At 37.7% G+C, this 17,344-nt stretch overlaps 1 protein-coding gene across 1 annotated transcript in view; it reads left to right on the top strand.

Annotated features, from left to right (window-relative positions):
- The window catches only part of SLC16A10 (solute carrier family 16 member 10), a 66,696-nt gene that overhangs the window by 44,140 nt on the left and 5,212 nt on the right, over positions 1 to 17,344 (top strand). The window contains exons 4-5 of the mRNA XM_085217470.1: positions 14,157 to 14,300; positions 16,918 to 17,146. Coding sequence (XP_085073596.1) covers positions 14,157 to 14,300; positions 16,918 to 17,146 — 373 coding nt within the window. The remainder of the gene's footprint in view (positions 1 to 14,156; positions 14,301 to 16,917; positions 17,147 to 17,344) is intronic.

The raw sequence follows: 17,344 nt of genomic DNA, 5'->3' as shown, positions 1-17,344 counted from the left end.
GGTAGCACGTTGGCTTTTGGCCTTTTCAGGAGAAGAAAAAAAGGAGAGCTTTTAAAAATACAGCTTATTTGTGTCAGATTCTGTTAGTGGGTGTCCTATTCCATATAATTATAGGGAATTGGGCTAGGAGAATTCTTATAAACAGATTTTGACTTAATTTTAATATATACTTATCAGTGATTGGGATTGTTGATTAGGAAGTTGATAGTTCATGGGATTTCTAAACCACGTGGCTATGATGCTTCTCAGTTTAAAATTCATTCTAAACAGTTATTCTGCGGTTATTCAGTGCAATTCTAGTTTAGCCCATTCAGTTTTAAATTGTGTCCACAATAGAAATCTCTCAGATTAATGTAAAACCTTCTTTCCAAGTTATTTTAATGCAAACTATCTCATTGAAGGAAATGATTCTGTACATCTGGGTATTAAGTATAACTGAAAGAAAACATACCTAGTTGCTCTGCCACTTCTTGTACCATGCTTGTTCTCCTAAGAAATAGAAGATTTTTCTTTTTCAGGAATCCTAGGCTAATATAATGTATTTCAGTGCTGTTCTCTCTCTGTTTGTTTGTTTGTTTTTTGAAATGTATCTCCTTGTCGTACACTGTTAATACTGAGGAGCTTGTTAGGATGACACTGTTTAAAGTTCAATACAATATGGTAGGTAGTTTAAAAGGAATGCTCTTGCTTTTTGTACATTGTTTCAGCAGAGTGAAAATAAATGCTACGTAACGGTGTTGTTGTATAATCTCTTATAAGGTAGGTTCAATTCAGTATGAATTTACGTATGTATCAGTTGTGACACGTTTACAAAAAATGTGGCTGGATATTGTGTTGTGTTTTGACAGCAATAAGTCAGCCAGTGTGAGGAACACTGATAGGACTGAAATACCATCTTAACTCTTTCTGTGCAATGCTTCAGTCCCACGGTAATTTGTCTTGAGATGTTTACAGTATCCCCACAACCTCCATTTCAAATCAAAATGTAGTTCTGTGTAGCAGTTACTTTTATTGAGTGCCTCCTGTTGGTAATGATAGGTCCTGTCTTTTTTTAATAGTGTTTGATGCCTTCAGCCCTGAGTTTCAAATGTAGAAGGAAAAAATGAATTGAATAATTAAACGATTCAAGATAGTAGTGCAAGTATTTATTACTTGTTTTACAACAACAGCAACAAAGATAAAGCAACAAAACAAACCTTTCAAAACAAAAAAAGGATTAGAATTACCTTTTGAAGTTCCAAACCTTTTATTAATAAGGGAAATGTGTACTCCTAAAGAATGGCTAGGTCTGTTTGAAAATTAGGCTGATGGGTTAAATATGATTATATACTTGGATGCAGAACTGCATCCTGAATGTGAATGCTACCGTAACACTGTCTGTACTCTTAGTATTTCAGAATAGCTCAGGAAACAGAGCTCTCAGTATTTCTCACCCTGCTTTGTTTCCTGTTTCTTAATTCAAGGTTGTAAATCTGACTTTATATTTTGATGCTTATCCACATTCATATTCCATGGTGGGTACATACTTGCATATGTAAAGACTTTTGGTTAGCATCAGCTATGTGGAATGCATGTATCTGTGTACTTCATGTCTGAGAACTAAAATATGTGTACCTGGCTGTTTTTTCCAACATATTGCCTAGGAGAATCTGTTTTGAGAGGTAGATTTAAATACTGGATTTATTCAATAGATAGGTACTGCAGATTTTTTTTCTTTTATGAATTTGTACAAACCAGGAATTGCTTCAGCTAACCTTCAAAGAACATGGAAATGAGAGTGCAGACCTGGTTCCTAGAACATAGGTAGATATTCTATTTCTATTTCTAGAAACTGCCACTGAGAAACAAAGCAGCAATTTGGATTCTGCTCTGAGATTTTCATCAACTGTATTGGAAAAGAAAACTCACCACAAAATAAAAATGTGAGGCTTCAAAGCAGCTGGCCAGCTGAAAGGTGTTCCAAAAAAAAAAAAAAAAAAAATACTGCAGCCTCAGCACTGTTGTTAGGTACAGACTTGTGTTCTGCTGGCAGCCCATGTTACTGGAAGTTGACATTCACTTTCTCTGCTGATAAACTGCTTTTCAGATTTGTGGGGAAACTTTGCAACAATGGAGTGAAGGGGTAGTGTCTAAATAGGCCTGGCAGCCTGGACACTTTGTATGGCTGTAATCACTGTAAAAACAGAGACTCTGTTTTTCACCATGAAATAAATGTATACTGTAGCATATATGTCCCCTGTTACTACACTTTTCTATATGAAAAGAAGAAATACTGCATTTCAAAAAAAAAAAAAAACAAAACAAACAAACAAAAAAAAACAACCAAGAAAAAAACCAACAGAGGAGACTCAATGCATATGCTGCACAAAGAGAGTCAATTCAGCCTTTTCTTTTTATAGACCTCAGGAATGGCTGGGAAAAAGTGCCAGTGATGATAGACGTTCTTCAAAGGCCAGTCATCTGCTGCTCTGCTCAGTTCAAAACAGCTGTGACAGATTGTGACTTGCCATGTTGACTTTTGGAGACTGCTTGGCCCATTGTGAGGGCTTGAGTGAGCGTTACCCAGCCAGGATGCGTAGTCACCTTGGCCTCTCTTTCATCTGGATGCCACTTCTTTTCAGGGCATTACTTCCCTGTGGTCTTTCAGCTGTCCTTCCAATGACACCTTTTGCAGTAGGAAGTTTCCTGGGAAATAAGAAATCATTCCCTTCTCAGAAAGTTTGGGTAGACCTGTTCATCTGCAGCCTGTAACAAAGAGATTGATTCTTCTGTCTTAACTTTCAAGATTCCACGTTTCCATTACACTTTCACACATTCCTTAGGCTGTGGTTGGTCAGTACTATTGGCAATACAGGATCCTTGTCATTTAACTTATTGACAGCTTTGAGGATTATAACCCAGGTCTTTTGGGTAGCTGTCTAATTTGGGGATCTTCTTTACAAAAAATAATTAGTGATGAAATATTTAGAGGCCTGATTGAGGAGCTTGGTAGGATTTTTTTAAACCCTTGGAATTCGTACGTTTTCCCTTGATGTAGTGGAGACTAATAGTGGGCACTTCAGTTTCCACATTTGCAAGGATATAGTTATCTCACTGAGTTCTAGATTGTGTTCAGGCTTGCAGATCAAAGCGCAACACTAAAAATGTACCTTTTGCCACATGCCAGGCTATATTTCCAGTGCAGTGCATTGCTGAGGGTTGGCCTGTTCAACGGACAGGTATTTTTTTCTGGATTTGTTTCAGTTTTCTCAAAGTTCTGGAAGACCTTGGAAAGCCTCTGTGAGGGAACTCCTCCTGACATGCAGGGCAATGGTGCTAGTGAGCATTTCACGGGGAGAAGAAACTCACTGGTAGTATCCCCAAAACATAAACTGTCTTTAACTTTTAAGAATCTGTTCTCTTAGACAATCTTTGGGCCTACTGCAATCATATTTTCTATGATCACTATAGTCAGAGAGAAAGGTCATAGTACTTCTGCAGTGTATGGAAGCTTTAAAGCTATGGATATAACAGAAAACACTAAAAAAAAAAAAAAAAGTAGGCAATCTGCTTCTCAGAGGAAGCTAATACGAGCTCAAAATTTACACCATAGTGATGAGGACATCACAATTTTATTCTGGAGAGGTGCATGGAAATAGTTGGAATCTCTGTGAAGTATTTGTTTATGCATATAAACAAACTTATTCACCTTCTAGGCTTCATCACAAATTCAGATGGCTCCAGTAGGCTCAGTTATCTCCTCTTTGTGGCCTAGACTGCCTCCAGATTATCTCTATTTGTTACATTGAAATTACTGGATCTAATTGCTGTACCCATGTATTCTGTCCTTGTACAAAGATAGTGATGTGTTCTGGTCAGTATGTACTAACTCTTGCTGGAACATCCACTTTGTTCTTGTTCTTCAGCAAAGACTTGCTGATGTGGTTCAGAGATGATGCAGACTTTTGTTGCAAAGCAGATTTGGTTTTTCTTCATTCTTCCTCTCTGTAGGGTAAGATCCTTGAGTTTCTGTGAGTCAACTATTTTTTGCTGGGACTGCCTTCTTAAATTGAACCAGTGTGATACCTTCAGCTCTGCTCTTCACCAGACAGCTATTTTGGCTTGTCCCTGTTTCTCAGCTCTGTAGCAATGCTGTGCTTTGCTCTGCTAGTAAGGGATCTGTTGTGCAAATTCAATGTAGTGCTCACATGTGGACTACACTTGTCAGTAAAAGACATCTTGTGCAATCAACTCAGAAATGAAAAGCCAAGCTCTTGTGAGATCCTCTGTACTTAGTTTTCCTAGAAACTTGTTGAGAGTTCTTGCTATGTACTTCAAAAACTGTTTTTGCTTCTATGCATTCTGTTTGTGAAAGGCCTTATTTATTCAGGAATAAACAGTCTCTCTATTCTGCCCATTTGAAAAGATAGCCATTTTCCACACGTAAGTGGCACCTTCCCCAGGCAGAACTTTAAAAAGAGAAAAAGTCATTAAAAAGAACGATACTGGAAAATACAAAGGGTATGGTGAACACCCAGAATACTCCCAACCAGAGCTGAGCTGCTGCATCTGCACAAACTAGAGGACAGTTGGGTTGAACTGGCCATAGTAGTCGAAGGACTGTCCACAGGACCCAAGCCATTGCTCTTAATACTGCTTTCAAATATTTTCGCAGTTCTTCAAGGACACCCTACTGATATTGTGTTCCCTACATACTGTCAGATGTGACATCTCTAGAAGAGACTCTTATAAAAAAACAGTTTCAGTTACTGTTCTCGCCAGAGTGGTTGTCTCTGCATTATGGTGGCAGTTCTGTAGTGTTCTCTGCAATGGAAAGTGAATCTGCTCAAGGAGTCATAGTAGATAGTTGTTACATGCCTTGCAATAACTGAAGCTCTTCAGGTGGTGCATTTTCTGTGCACAGTCCTAATCCAGCACCTCTCCCTTAAAGTTGTGTGTCTCTGGATTTCATAATGGAGATAAATAGAAACACAGCTGTTCTTATGTCTGAGTGCAAAGAATGGTGAAAAGGATGTCATATACTGTATGGACTGTAGTAACCAAACATCTGCCAACTTAAGGCACTTAAAATACATGCACATCCACAGTAAAGTACATACACATAGCACATCCTGAAGAAATTCAGTTCTTGTAAGGTAAGTATTGTCTTTGTTTTGTGAACCACTTGTACTAAGTCATACATTTGCTGCTTAAATTAAAAAAAAAAAAAGTATAAAAAGTATTTAATTTCTGATCAGCATGTCTGGATTTTTTACTGTTAAACTGGGGGGAAAAAAAATCACCCTCCATCACCATGTTCACTTACTTTCCTTGGCTGCTTTTGAAGAAGCCCACTCATTTCTATGGTTCTGTGATTTCTTCAGATCTCCATCATTCATTTGCCTGAAGAATACTACATTTTTCATTTCACATTGTTCAACTGTTTTGTAAAGATAGGATAGTAACTATTAAATGATGTTCAGTAGTAACAGATGGTTGTGTCATACAGATTTTTCTCTATACTGTAGATAAGCTGAGAAAGTTAGAGTTACACCTGTTGATTTTGGTGCTACTACATTTCTCATCCACTTTGTCTACCATTTTTCTGTCTCCCCAGAAAGACTAGCAGGGCTCTGGTGTTGTAAAGCCCTGTGTAATTAAGCAGGTTATTTCTGAGACCCTAAATCTTCAGTGGCTCCCCATGCTTTACTTGCTTTTCTAATCTTTGCATTTATTTCCCTTCAGATCTCAACATCTGCTGCAGTTTGACTGCCCAGGTTAGTGAATTTTTCCCCCTTTATCCACTTTTGTAATTATCCTGTGCACCCATTTCTTTCCCAGTATTCCTCAGTGTTGATCTGGCAGTACTTATTCTTGACTATTATACCCACTTTTGATTTTTGGGGGGTGGTTGGTGGAGTGGGAAAAAAAAAGAAAAAAAAGAAAAAATCCTATTTGTTATGAAAACGTATTTAAGCTGTTTTCCAAGTGCACACTGCAGAAAGGTAAAAATCATAAGTACAAAAAGAATAGAAACTGAAAAGAATAAGTCAAGTGTGTGTATTTTGTTTTCCACTAGAAGTATATGAAAATTCACTGCAAAAAATGCATTAGGCAGCAGGTGTGTTCAGTTATACACAGTAAGATGTTGAAGGAGAGGAACAAAGCAGACTTCCCTGTGTTTATGCAATACAAGCAGATTGTAAGGTCTGAGTTCCATTCTAATTCCTATTGTATTAGTCTCTATCAGCATGCTACTTGGATATCTTTTGGATAACCCAAACAACTGTATCAGACGATGATACAGTTCAAAGCCCAGAAAATAAAATTGCTAACTTAAAATATTTTTATTGGTTAACTCAGTTTTTTGTCTTTTTGAAGTCCTTGAAGCATCTTGACCTGAATTAAACTCTTCGAGCGCCTGTGGCATCACAACTAATTTTGTGCTCTTCTTGTGCAGAGTAAAGAAAATTAATGATTAAAGCTTAGCAGAACCTTCTTTCACCCATGTGCAGACTGGGCTTTGTGTCTAGTAGTGGACAGCTCCAGGAGGTGCTGCCTACAAACCATCTTTAAATCCTCTCTAAATCCAGGCTTGTGAGTTTCTTTTCATGTATTGCATTTACCTTTGAGGAAATACTGAAATCCATCCTTTTCCAGTTAGTTTTCACAAGCTGTCAAGTTGTGCTTTATCCTCCAGCCAATTGAGGTAAAGTTTTAAGTCCTGCTGAGTAGAATATTTCCTAGGAAAAAAGAAGGATGACTTCAGATTGCTTTCAGGCTGGAAAGAAAATTGCATAATAAAGAGCTATATCTCTGTAAGAATAGCAGAAACTATCGTTATGATCTCTTTTTATTGTGTTTTAAAGAAAAATACAACTCCTTGATTGAATTTCTCTGGGCCATGATCTGGAGAAGATTTGCTTTGTTTTGTTTTTCTCCTTGTTTACCAGTAGAATGAGACAGGCCCTTCAGTCAGCCCTGCCAAAGCTGAGGTGATTGTGAGCATGTCTATAAGTAGATCTTAAATCTTGAAGTCTTACAGATGCTCTCAGAGTTATGTGGCAGCTGAATAAAGGCTTGAGAATCTGTTTTGATTTCATTCAGCTGAATCCTATGGTGTCAGCAGGCTATTCCTACAAGACTCAACAACAGATCTGTTTTTCTTCTAAGTTTGGAAAGGCTGTGTAGCCACAGACGTGTATTACAGTCTTACTTAAGCGTGCTAAACAAAATTAGTCCATTCTGTAAGTTTTCAGTTTAGCTTTATAAACAAGTATGAACTTGCAAGTTCAAGTATGAACTAAGTATTAACTTTCTATTATGAAGTATTAGCTTCTTATTACTAAGCATTATTTGCTTGTCGGTTCCCTCCCCGTAGCTGCTTTGGCAATCCGTGATAATTGTGTTTAGAACAACTAGTCAAAGGTTTTTTTTTTTTTTTTTTAATAGGCTCAGTGCATACAATAACCAGTGATTACTAATGAATTTTCCTGTAACTGCTTATTTGCACAGGATAACCTGATCCATTGTTATGGAATTGCTTGATTCCTTAACACAAATTATATAGAACATTTTATCGCATTAGTAAATGTTACAATGATTTGAAAAGAATTATTATATTACAGAGTTTTACAAGTTGGAGTGTGTTTAAAAACAAACAAAAACAAACAAACAAAAACCCCAACAACAACAAAAACAACAACAACAAAACAGTTTTCAAGTTACAACTAATAGCCAGTAAGAATGCATATGGGGCTATATGCATCCATCAGATCACTTCACTGAATGGCGGACAATAAGAATCATAGTACTTACTCTAATTTATAGCTTATCTAATATCAAACAAGAGTTTAACTAGTGTTAAAAATCTCCATAGCCTCTTTTGACCTGTGATAGCTGGCAGTTTGGTCTGTATGGAAAAACTTTCTTAACGTCTAACTGAAAGTCCTTTTGTGCAGCTTAGGCCCATTGCTTTGTGTTCTGGCCTTCACACCCATTGTGGGAACCATAGACTATCCAGTTATTTGACTATAGACTGACTTTGTTAAAGGGCATATTTTACCATTTCTATTTTTTTTTTTAAATATCTTTCTACAATATAAGCCTTAAAGCTTGTGCTTACTGCCAGATCTGTATTTTGGGTTCTGTCTAGGTAATCCATGTCTTTAGTAATGAGTAATGTCTGCAAATAGGCATAATAATACAGCTGAGGCTTTACTAGCACTGAGCAAGCTGTGAAGATCACACCATACAGCTTATGAATTGACCCATCTACTATTGTTTTTGCAATATGATGGCATTATTGGAACATGCTGAAGTTGATCTGCTAGCCTTTCAGTTCCCTTTCTGAAGAACTGCTGACAGATTATTCTCCTCTTATGCTCATTTATCTGATTTTTTTTTTTTTTTTTTTTACCTCATGGTGATTTTCGAGCATCATTTACCTCATAAAGATTTTTATGAACCTGAATTATGTTTAGCTCACATTACTTGATGAGGATGCCCAGATAATTTTGTATTTCAGTTCTATTTCACAGTACCTGCTGATGCCCTTTATTTGATGTCATTTGCAGATTTGATAATTATCCCTCAACTTCACTATCCATATTGTTAGTGAAAATGCTTATTAGCGTTAGACTGGGGCACACTCATTCTTTTTCTCAGTCTCTGTGAGCTTTCCCAGGTATGTGTTCCTTTTCTGCCTTGTGGCTGCTTGAGCCAAGCCAATCCATCAGCAACCTTGTGCACATTTCTTTAAGCTGTCTTTTGTGGCTCCAGTGGGACCCAGCGTCTGTCGAGACTAAAAGTGCAGTGGAAGAGGGAGGGAGCAGAAGTTATGGGTCATCTCTTGCTGTGATGTAGGGACTGTGCCATGCTTCAGGCTGCTCTGTCCCCAGCATGTTTTCTTGCACCATTCCTCAGATATTTTTCAGGCCTCCCAGCTGACATGCACCTTTTCAAGACCTAAGAACTGGTTTAGTTGCTTTAAAAATGATCACACTTTCCGACTCTATTAAGTGAAAAACTAGTTACTGGTTAACCTTGTCTTTTTTCTCCAGTTTGTCTTACACATCCTGTTGTCTATTTTGATCTCTGGGATCGTACTAATTCTTCGCATGTTCTTAAAGATGACATTTCTGAGATAAATACATATATTAGTTATTCTTGTTGGGGGCAAATTTCTTCAGGACTTGCTATTTTGGAAAATAAAACAAAGCTAATTTAAATATATGAGTTTTTCTTAATTTGTCCGAATGCTTAGCTTTTTCACCTTAAAAAGTCTTCACAGTTAATCTGTTGAGTGTTGTAATCTGAATTTAAGTAAAACTGAACATCTGAATCATTGATGTAGGAATTATTCTATTTCATCTGCTTTATTCGGTGGAATAATAGAAAAATCCCTCATTATCTTTATCCATCTGAGATCCATTTCTAAGGGAATGCTATCATTCTACAGTAGGTATTAATAGTACTATTTCATGCCTTCTGGTATGTCAATCACTTTTTCAGTTGATGTTCAGAAGTCAATATTATTTCAGAAATTCATAGAATCATAGGATGGCCTGGGTTGAAAAGGCCCACAATGATCATCGAGTTTCAACTCCCCCACTATGTGCAGGGTCACCAACCACCAGACCAGGCTGCCCAGAGCCACATCCAGCCTGGCCTTGAATGCCTCCAGGATGGGGGAATTCTGTCCCTTTGCTCTTCTTTTGGTCATCAGTAAATATCATTTTATCAGTAGAGTCTGTATCAGAAATGTATTTGCCTTAAATGATCTTCCATGTGCCTACTATCATAGAATTTTCTGACAACTGATTTCTCCACATATTTTTGCTCGTGTGTGTGTGTGTATGTGTGTGTGTGTGTGTGACAAACAGTGATTTATCTAGAGTTATTTCATGCTATGTTTTTCAGTACATCCTGAAACTTTCAGCCTTCTGGGGCAGTTGACATCTCATGCATATCTGCATCTTAGATACTTGTAGTCATGTTTCACCACTTGGCATTTCAAGAAATCATAGTTTTGCTTTGGATATCTATTAGAACTCATGTTCTTCTGAAAACCCTGAAGAATGCAAAGTTTGTGTGCACTATCCTTTTACCAAAAGAACCTCCCAGCTCCTTCAGAAAACTGTGAATTTGGAACAGATAGGTTTTGCTGGAATATTATATCCAATTTGCATATTGTAACAGCAATCTCTGTGAACGTTTCTTTCATTTAAAACCAGTGTAAGAGTAATGTCAGACATCAGGACTTGTAGCATTTTTTTTATATGAGCTTTTGATCGTGTTCAAACTTTTCTACGTTATATTTTGCTGTTGGCCTTCAGTGAGAAAGAGATTATGCTGCATTTAACCTACTAAAGTTTTATTTGTTTGGGAATTCCCCAGGTGGAATATACCCAGGAGGAAAGGAATTGATAGAGAAAAAAAATTCTTACTAGTTTATTATTTCTTTCCAATTTGTGTTCTTTGGTTCTTGTGGTTGGAGAAAAGAACTGGATCAGTACTTGGATTTCCCCCCCCCCACATCATGGATTCGCTGCCTGGACATAGCTACATGTGTATGCATTGAATAGAAGATCTTGTCAAAATCTGTGTCTTGACTGGATGGAGAGTTACCCGAGAGAGTGGGTCAATAACCCTTACAGCCACTACCATGTGACTAATTGTTATTTTAGTCTTATCCTAAAATGAATGAGAATTTGTATAGTAAGATCTGTGTATTACCCTGATATGGAGAACAAGATTGTAAGGTAGAATGCTGGTGCCAGGCATGTATTCAGTTCTATTGTATACTGTCTACATCTTGATTTGGAAAATGGGATTATACAAAGACAACTTCTAAAGTAGTGCTGTCTGGCAAATCATGCAGACTTTTAGCTGACTCAGTTCCATTCTTCTTTCTGTAGCATGGAAAAAAGAATCTCAACTTCCTTTGGAAAAACACTGTGTATTCTAAAATTGGAATAAACAGGGCGGGGGGAGAAGCATACAATTTTTAATTTGATAATTCCTTTGTTTTATTTGCAAACTTACAGCCTTCGTAGTTTGGAAGTATGGCAGAACTTATGTGTCATAATTCACTGTTCAGATATCTGCAACGCTAGAGATTTCCTTCAGAATGCCTTCCTTTGGAACTGCATTGTTTGTACTGGTTAGCTCGGGCAAAATTGCAGGTTTCTTCTACTCTTGAAAAAATTAGATTTGCAATTCACCATGCATACAGCTGTAATGGGAAGAGCTAGGTATGTTACCGAGACAGGATAAAACCTGTGTTTTGGCCTTGGTGTCTGCTGGGTGCCTGGGTCCCCATTTGACTGCCTAAGAAGTCATGTAACTCTAACATGTATGGTTCTACAATGGCAAGAGTGTGTTGATGCATGACTGCATGACATGCTCTCTGGGAAGGTCCATAAGCCATTATCCATCATGGGATTTTTGAGTAGTTTTGTCAGTTAAAAATGTGGAAATCTTGAATGCTGGAGTCTTTCTGTTTAGGCTGCTTCATCGTAAATAAATGTATTTAAATTACAGTTACAAGATGTGTCTGTAATCCCATAATTAGTTAGCACTTACAATACTGGATTAATCCTGAACCAGTGTATTTTCAGATATTCAGTTAGTGCTGCTGTTACTTATGTTTTTAGTTAGTGACTGTAACACTGGAGACTGAATGTGCTGTTAAGGAGCATGGGGTAGGATCAGAGGATCAATGAGATGAGAGGGACATCCCGGAGATCTCTGGTCCAACTCCTGATCAAAGCAGAGCCAGCCTTGAGGTCACACTGGCTGGGTCTGGAAAACCTCTCAGGATAGCCTGCTCCACTGCCTGCGTCCTCCCATGGAAGTGTCTTGCTACATCTAGCTGGAAGCACTCTTGGAGCTTGTGGTGCTCTTAAGAGGAGTGAACTCTGAAAATAAATACTAATTTAGATACGTGAAGCTCAAGATAAGTAGCAATTATTTTCCTACTTAAGTTGGTTGGATCTAGTATCTTCCCCCCACCCCACCCCGCTGGCCTGAGAGGGCAGCATTTCACCCTGGGAGCATTGCTTTGAGAAACCCTGTTGCTCAGTTGTGGGTACAGGGTTAATAGTTATCTAGATGTAGAGCTTTATCTTACCTCTTGAAAAGCCTCTGGGGAGTGGATAAATGAGGTCTGCTAATTAAACAACCTAGAGGCTGCAGAAACATGAAAGTGGAACAGGTGAGAAGAACGGCAGAAAATTCCAAGGTTTTTCTGCCAGCTCGGCCGGCAGGTGTTGACAGAAGCATAAAGGTGGGGATGGGAAACTGCCAGCTTTTCTTTTCCCCTTTCACGGGAAGGATTTATTGCAGCAGTTTGTTTGAATGTCACTCCAGAAGAAAAATTCAGATTCTGTTCCCAAAAACAAGAAAAAAGTTGTCAAAAATAGGAATAGCAAGTGTATTTCTTCTGAAGCTAGATTTTATGCTTAAAAACAAAACAAACCCACCTCTTATTTTTCTTGGTTTCTGACAAAAGCAATTACGTATTAGACAAATTGATACTAGATTTAATAGTTTTCTGTGATATGTAAACAAAAGGCAACTGGTTTTATATTTAAGAAAATCAGCCATAGCTTAGCAAACCATGCTTATGTTGAGGGGAAAAAAGGCTCAGCTTGTGTATTAACAAGAGACTCTTGAGTACTTTATAGTCAAGCAATAAGGATTCTGTAGTTCAAAACTGCAGAATCATAGAATCACCAAGGTTGGAAAAGGCCTCCAAGACCATCCAGTCCAACCATCAACCTACCACCACCATTTCCCTCTAAACTGTGTCCCCATACAACATCCACACATTTTTTGAACACCTCCAGGGATGGTGACTCCAACACCTCCCTGTGTGGGAATACATCACAGAATCAGAATTATTAAAAATAACAAAAACTGCTCTGACTTTTTATTAGCAAGGTCTGTCAGTGTGTAGAAAAACACCTGAGGCAAGGTGAGTGCATCATTTCTTAAAAATCAGTTTCTTCAGTCTGCTTCTTCACACCTCCGAGTCTTCGCGGTTTCTTTTTCAGAGGTAGTTATGAGCATAGAGGTCACAGGATTACACAAATAATTACTGCATCTCTTTGTGCATACCTTGGCATATTTGGTATTGCCAGCAGCATTTAAAAAAGTGGTTAATGCAAAAGTCTGTGTTCTGGGTAATTTCTGGTTTTTGTGGCTGATTTAACACCCTCCCCCAAGAAACAAATCATGAAACCCACCCCAAAACAACAACAACAAACAAACAATCACATGGAATTCTTGTGCTTTAAAACTCATAAAAGCTATTCCTTACGATTCCAAAAACAATGTAAAGGAAATCCAAATCCATCCATGTAGTCAGCCTCGTGATTTTTTTTTTTCCTTTTACATGACTCAGAAGGTTGGAATTACTGATACTGTTAATTCATCACATCTGCATTTGACGTTTTACTGACAGAACTGGAGGTCAGTTGCTGTAGTGCTTTAGGTCAGAGTGGCTTGTTAAACTATTTCTCCAGTCTGTCTGTCTGCACTACTCTCTGTTGCTGTTAATGTACCCACTCCTGGAAGGCCCTGCCTCTGTGTTTGGGATTGCAGAGGTTTCCTGCTCCTCTTTCTCCTGGTCCCTGGATGTTGGGACGAGGGCCCCTCCTCGTCCTGCCTCTGCACTCTGCCCTTTTTCTTCTTGCTCCTTCCTTGAGCTTTGTTGTAAGTCTGATAGTATCTGTGTCTGTCTTAATGCACAGAATAGGACAGTGCTAATATTTATTAATGATTCAGTGCTTTGGGACTTCAGTATGCCCTAAGCAATGAAGATTGTTTGTGAATTCAGCATTATGCTTCCTTTGCAAGTGCACGAAATGTGGCTGGGGGAGTGTTTCTGAGATTTTAATTTCCTGGTATTAGCCTTGCTGCTTTCTTGAATTAAGGTCCTTAAATGTGAATAAAGTGAAAACACATTCTCAGGTTCTTTTCATTGTGTTGCACTTAATACTGGTAACCCAGTGCAAAAAACCATCCTGCCCAAGCAGAATAAGCAAGCCAGTTGTTTGTAGCCATATTTGAAGTCAGAGATTCACAGCTCACCTCTAACTCAAAAATTAAATGGATTTCTCTTCCTTGTCATTTTAAAACAAGTTAATTTTCTGAACCCTCTTTTCAAACAGATGAAACATGTGGAAGACAGATTTGGTGACAGTGTGCAAGAAGAGGTGCTTCTGCTGTGTCTGGGCATTACTTCAGGAATTGGCCGATTGATCTTTGGCAGAGTTGCGGATTATATTCCTGGTGCAAAAAAAGTTTATTTACAGGTACGTCTTCCCGTGGTTCTGAAGGAATATATATATATATACAAAAAGCATTCTGAAGGCTTTGATTGCAGGTAGGTAAGTAAATAATAAAGTGGCTGAAAATTTTAATCCTGAGAGATTTCAGCACTCTAAGAAGCAACGTCTGGCTGCTGATACTCATGAGCCCCTGATGCAAAATTTGGGAATCTTTCTCCTGATCTTTTTTGATTCTTATACTGAGAAACTGTGGCTACTGCTTGCTGGCAACTTTCATCATTAGCTTGGAGTGAGAAAACCTTTGGTGATTCTGTAGGTTCTTCTTTCCCAGTTTTATCCGTAACTTCTTGATAGTTACTGATTTCTTCAAGTTCCTCCATTAAGGATTTTTTCGTTCTCCTTTCCTCATGTTTCTTAGGTGCCATCTTGGTGTAGCGTTTGTTCAGTGCATAGCACATGCTGATATGGCCAAAGAGACTATTACAAGTGCTTAGTTGAGAAGACTTTGCTGTGTGAAGTAGGTTACTCATAGTCACATGGAGGAGGTAAAGCATCACTCCTTCAGTTTCCAGAAATGCGGAAGCTTGAGAATGAAGATGGATACCCATTCCATCCACGCTTATGAGCATTGTTTTTTCAGAAGGTGGCAGTTTGTGGGTTCTTTTTTTTTTCTTTTTCTTTTTTTTTTTTGAGAAAGCTGTAACTTGCATGTTACCAACTCCTGAGTGTTCTTGTTTTGTTGTTTTTTTAAAAAATGAGAAGTAACAAGGGAGACATCTGATGGCTATTCTCTGTACTACATTATTCAGAGCAAAAATAATTGAGAAAGAACCAACTTTCTGAAGTGTCTGTTGCCATAGTTGCATGCATTTAGACTCTCTGATGAAAGAGCCTGGAGTCTAATCTCATTGATTTAGATTGAGTCAGTACGTATTGTTACAGTCTTAGGAAATTTCAATATTAAATTGAAAAGTGAAAAGATAGCATTGAGGTGTTACATGATTTACAAAGCACAGATACATTCCATTATTTTTGTGAAATACACGTCAAACTTGCAGTAAAACTCTGCAAGTCTTTTTATTCTTTTTGCTGGATGGAACAGAAAGACCAGAGATCTGCTTAAAACGTGAATTCTGTTGCTTTTAAGTAACATTGCTTTCACCAGATTTTAAGGGAGGAAAAACATGCAAAGCTCTCTCTCTTCATCTTCAGCTCTCCTGTTTCAAATGAGTGTTTTTTGGAGGGGAAGTGAATATTCACAGGTGTTATTCTGGGACACCCTACAGTTCATACAATCACCTTATCTTGTGCAAAACTATTTAAGAACCAATGCAGATGAAAGTTCTTTCCTCTTAGAACTGTGTTCTCTTATAGTTGAACAACTTACAAGAGCTCTGTCCAGTAAAATCAACCTTCAGCTTTCTCTTTCTGTGCTCCTTAAAGAGCTCTTTTGCTGGATTTTGCTTTGTAAATGATATCTTTACTACTAAAATTATACATTCTGCCTCTTCCAGGTAAAGCATAGAGATTCTGGCTTTAGTGCTGTGTGTAATCTTAATATGATAATGTGACTAACCTGGTCAATAGCATCTTGTTTAGATTATATATAACTATATAATTTCTTGGTTATAAATACATCTTAATATTTGTATTTTATGTATCAGAATACAGAGAACTGAGAACTTCTTCACTTCTACCCTTAAATTCCTATAAGAAGCCCAGTTCTCCAGTAGTTCCTATCTCTGTGCAATACTTCAAATGTTTTCCTTAGTATGCTAAATAAATTACAGTGCCCAAAGGTAATTTCTATATTGTCCTGAAAATTCTCATCTAGGTGTCTTCTCAAAGATTTTTCGTAATCAACTCATTTATTTGATGTCACTTACTGTTCAAAAAGTTGTGATGTCTGGGAGTGACTTTGTTTTTCTTGTTCTATGGGTGAGCAATGCATAGTGTGTGTGCCTTGTTTGGAAAGGTGAGGCATTGGGTTTCCATGCTGATATAAGAATGGTGCGTAAGCAAAACTTCCTTTGATTTTCTTTGAAATGACTTCTGCTTCATTTGTGGAAAGATGGATTTATTCCTTTAATTTACTGCAAATAGCAATAATGAAATTCACAGCTTATGATCTTAGAAGATTAAAAATATGCAAAGATAAACGGCGATAGAAATACAGCAAGATGCCTTTTTATGGAAAAATTGAAATGAGACTTTCAGGTGCCCTCTCTAAGCACTGATATTGTTACTAAAATTACAACAGTGAGGAGTCTAATCACATTGCATTTTAGTTATATGATTTTTTCTTTTTAATATCTTTATGGGTTTTCTTTGTGAAAAGAGTGTAGAAGCAATTTTGCACGGAATGTTGGTGTGCAGGAAATGATGCCCTTACACAGTACCTGTGGGTACAAGTGTGCTCTGGGAAAATTGAGAAACAAGCTGTGGAATCTCTTTAATTGCATATTATGACAGTTCCAAGTGTTTGTTTTATTTGCTTTTTAATTTCTAATAGTGGTAATGTGTGCTTATTTATTTTTAAGTAAATATGAATTGTCCACGTATGCAAGAAAGCTCATCTCTTCCAGTTATTTTGGCTGATTTGATGCAATATGTTTTTATATTCTTCTTTGGTCATGTTTAGGTGACATCATTCTTCTTTATTGGCTTGATGTCGATGATGATTCCAGTGTGCCACGTCTTTGGAGGTCTCATTGCTGTCTGTCTCTTCATGGGCCTGTTTGATGGGTGTTTCATTTGCATTATGGCTCCTATTGCCTTTGAGCTTGTTGGGGCTCAGGATGTCTCCCAGGCCATAGGATTTCTCCTTGGACTCATGTCAATACCTATGACAGTTGGTCCACCCATTGCAGGTGAGAATAAATATGGTCTGTAGCTGTAAATAGGCTTCTATAGTTGCTAAATTGTCTGATCCTATATCATATGCATTGCATTTACATCGGATTTTTTCTATCTGAGCTCCAGAATATACGATGCTTCTGGGTTATTGATTTACTGGACTTTTGAAAAGTTTGCTTCAGACATACGTGATTTTTGTATATTCCAAAAGC

This window comes from Meleagris gallopavo, chromosome 2 (genome assembly GCF_905368555.1).
Source record: "Meleagris gallopavo chromosome 2, MGAL_WU_HG_1.1, whole genome shotgun sequence".
Lineage (NCBI taxonomy): Eukaryota > Metazoa > Chordata > Aves > Galliformes > Phasianidae > Meleagris > Meleagris gallopavo.
This window is presented reverse-complemented; position numbering and strand designations above follow the sequence as displayed.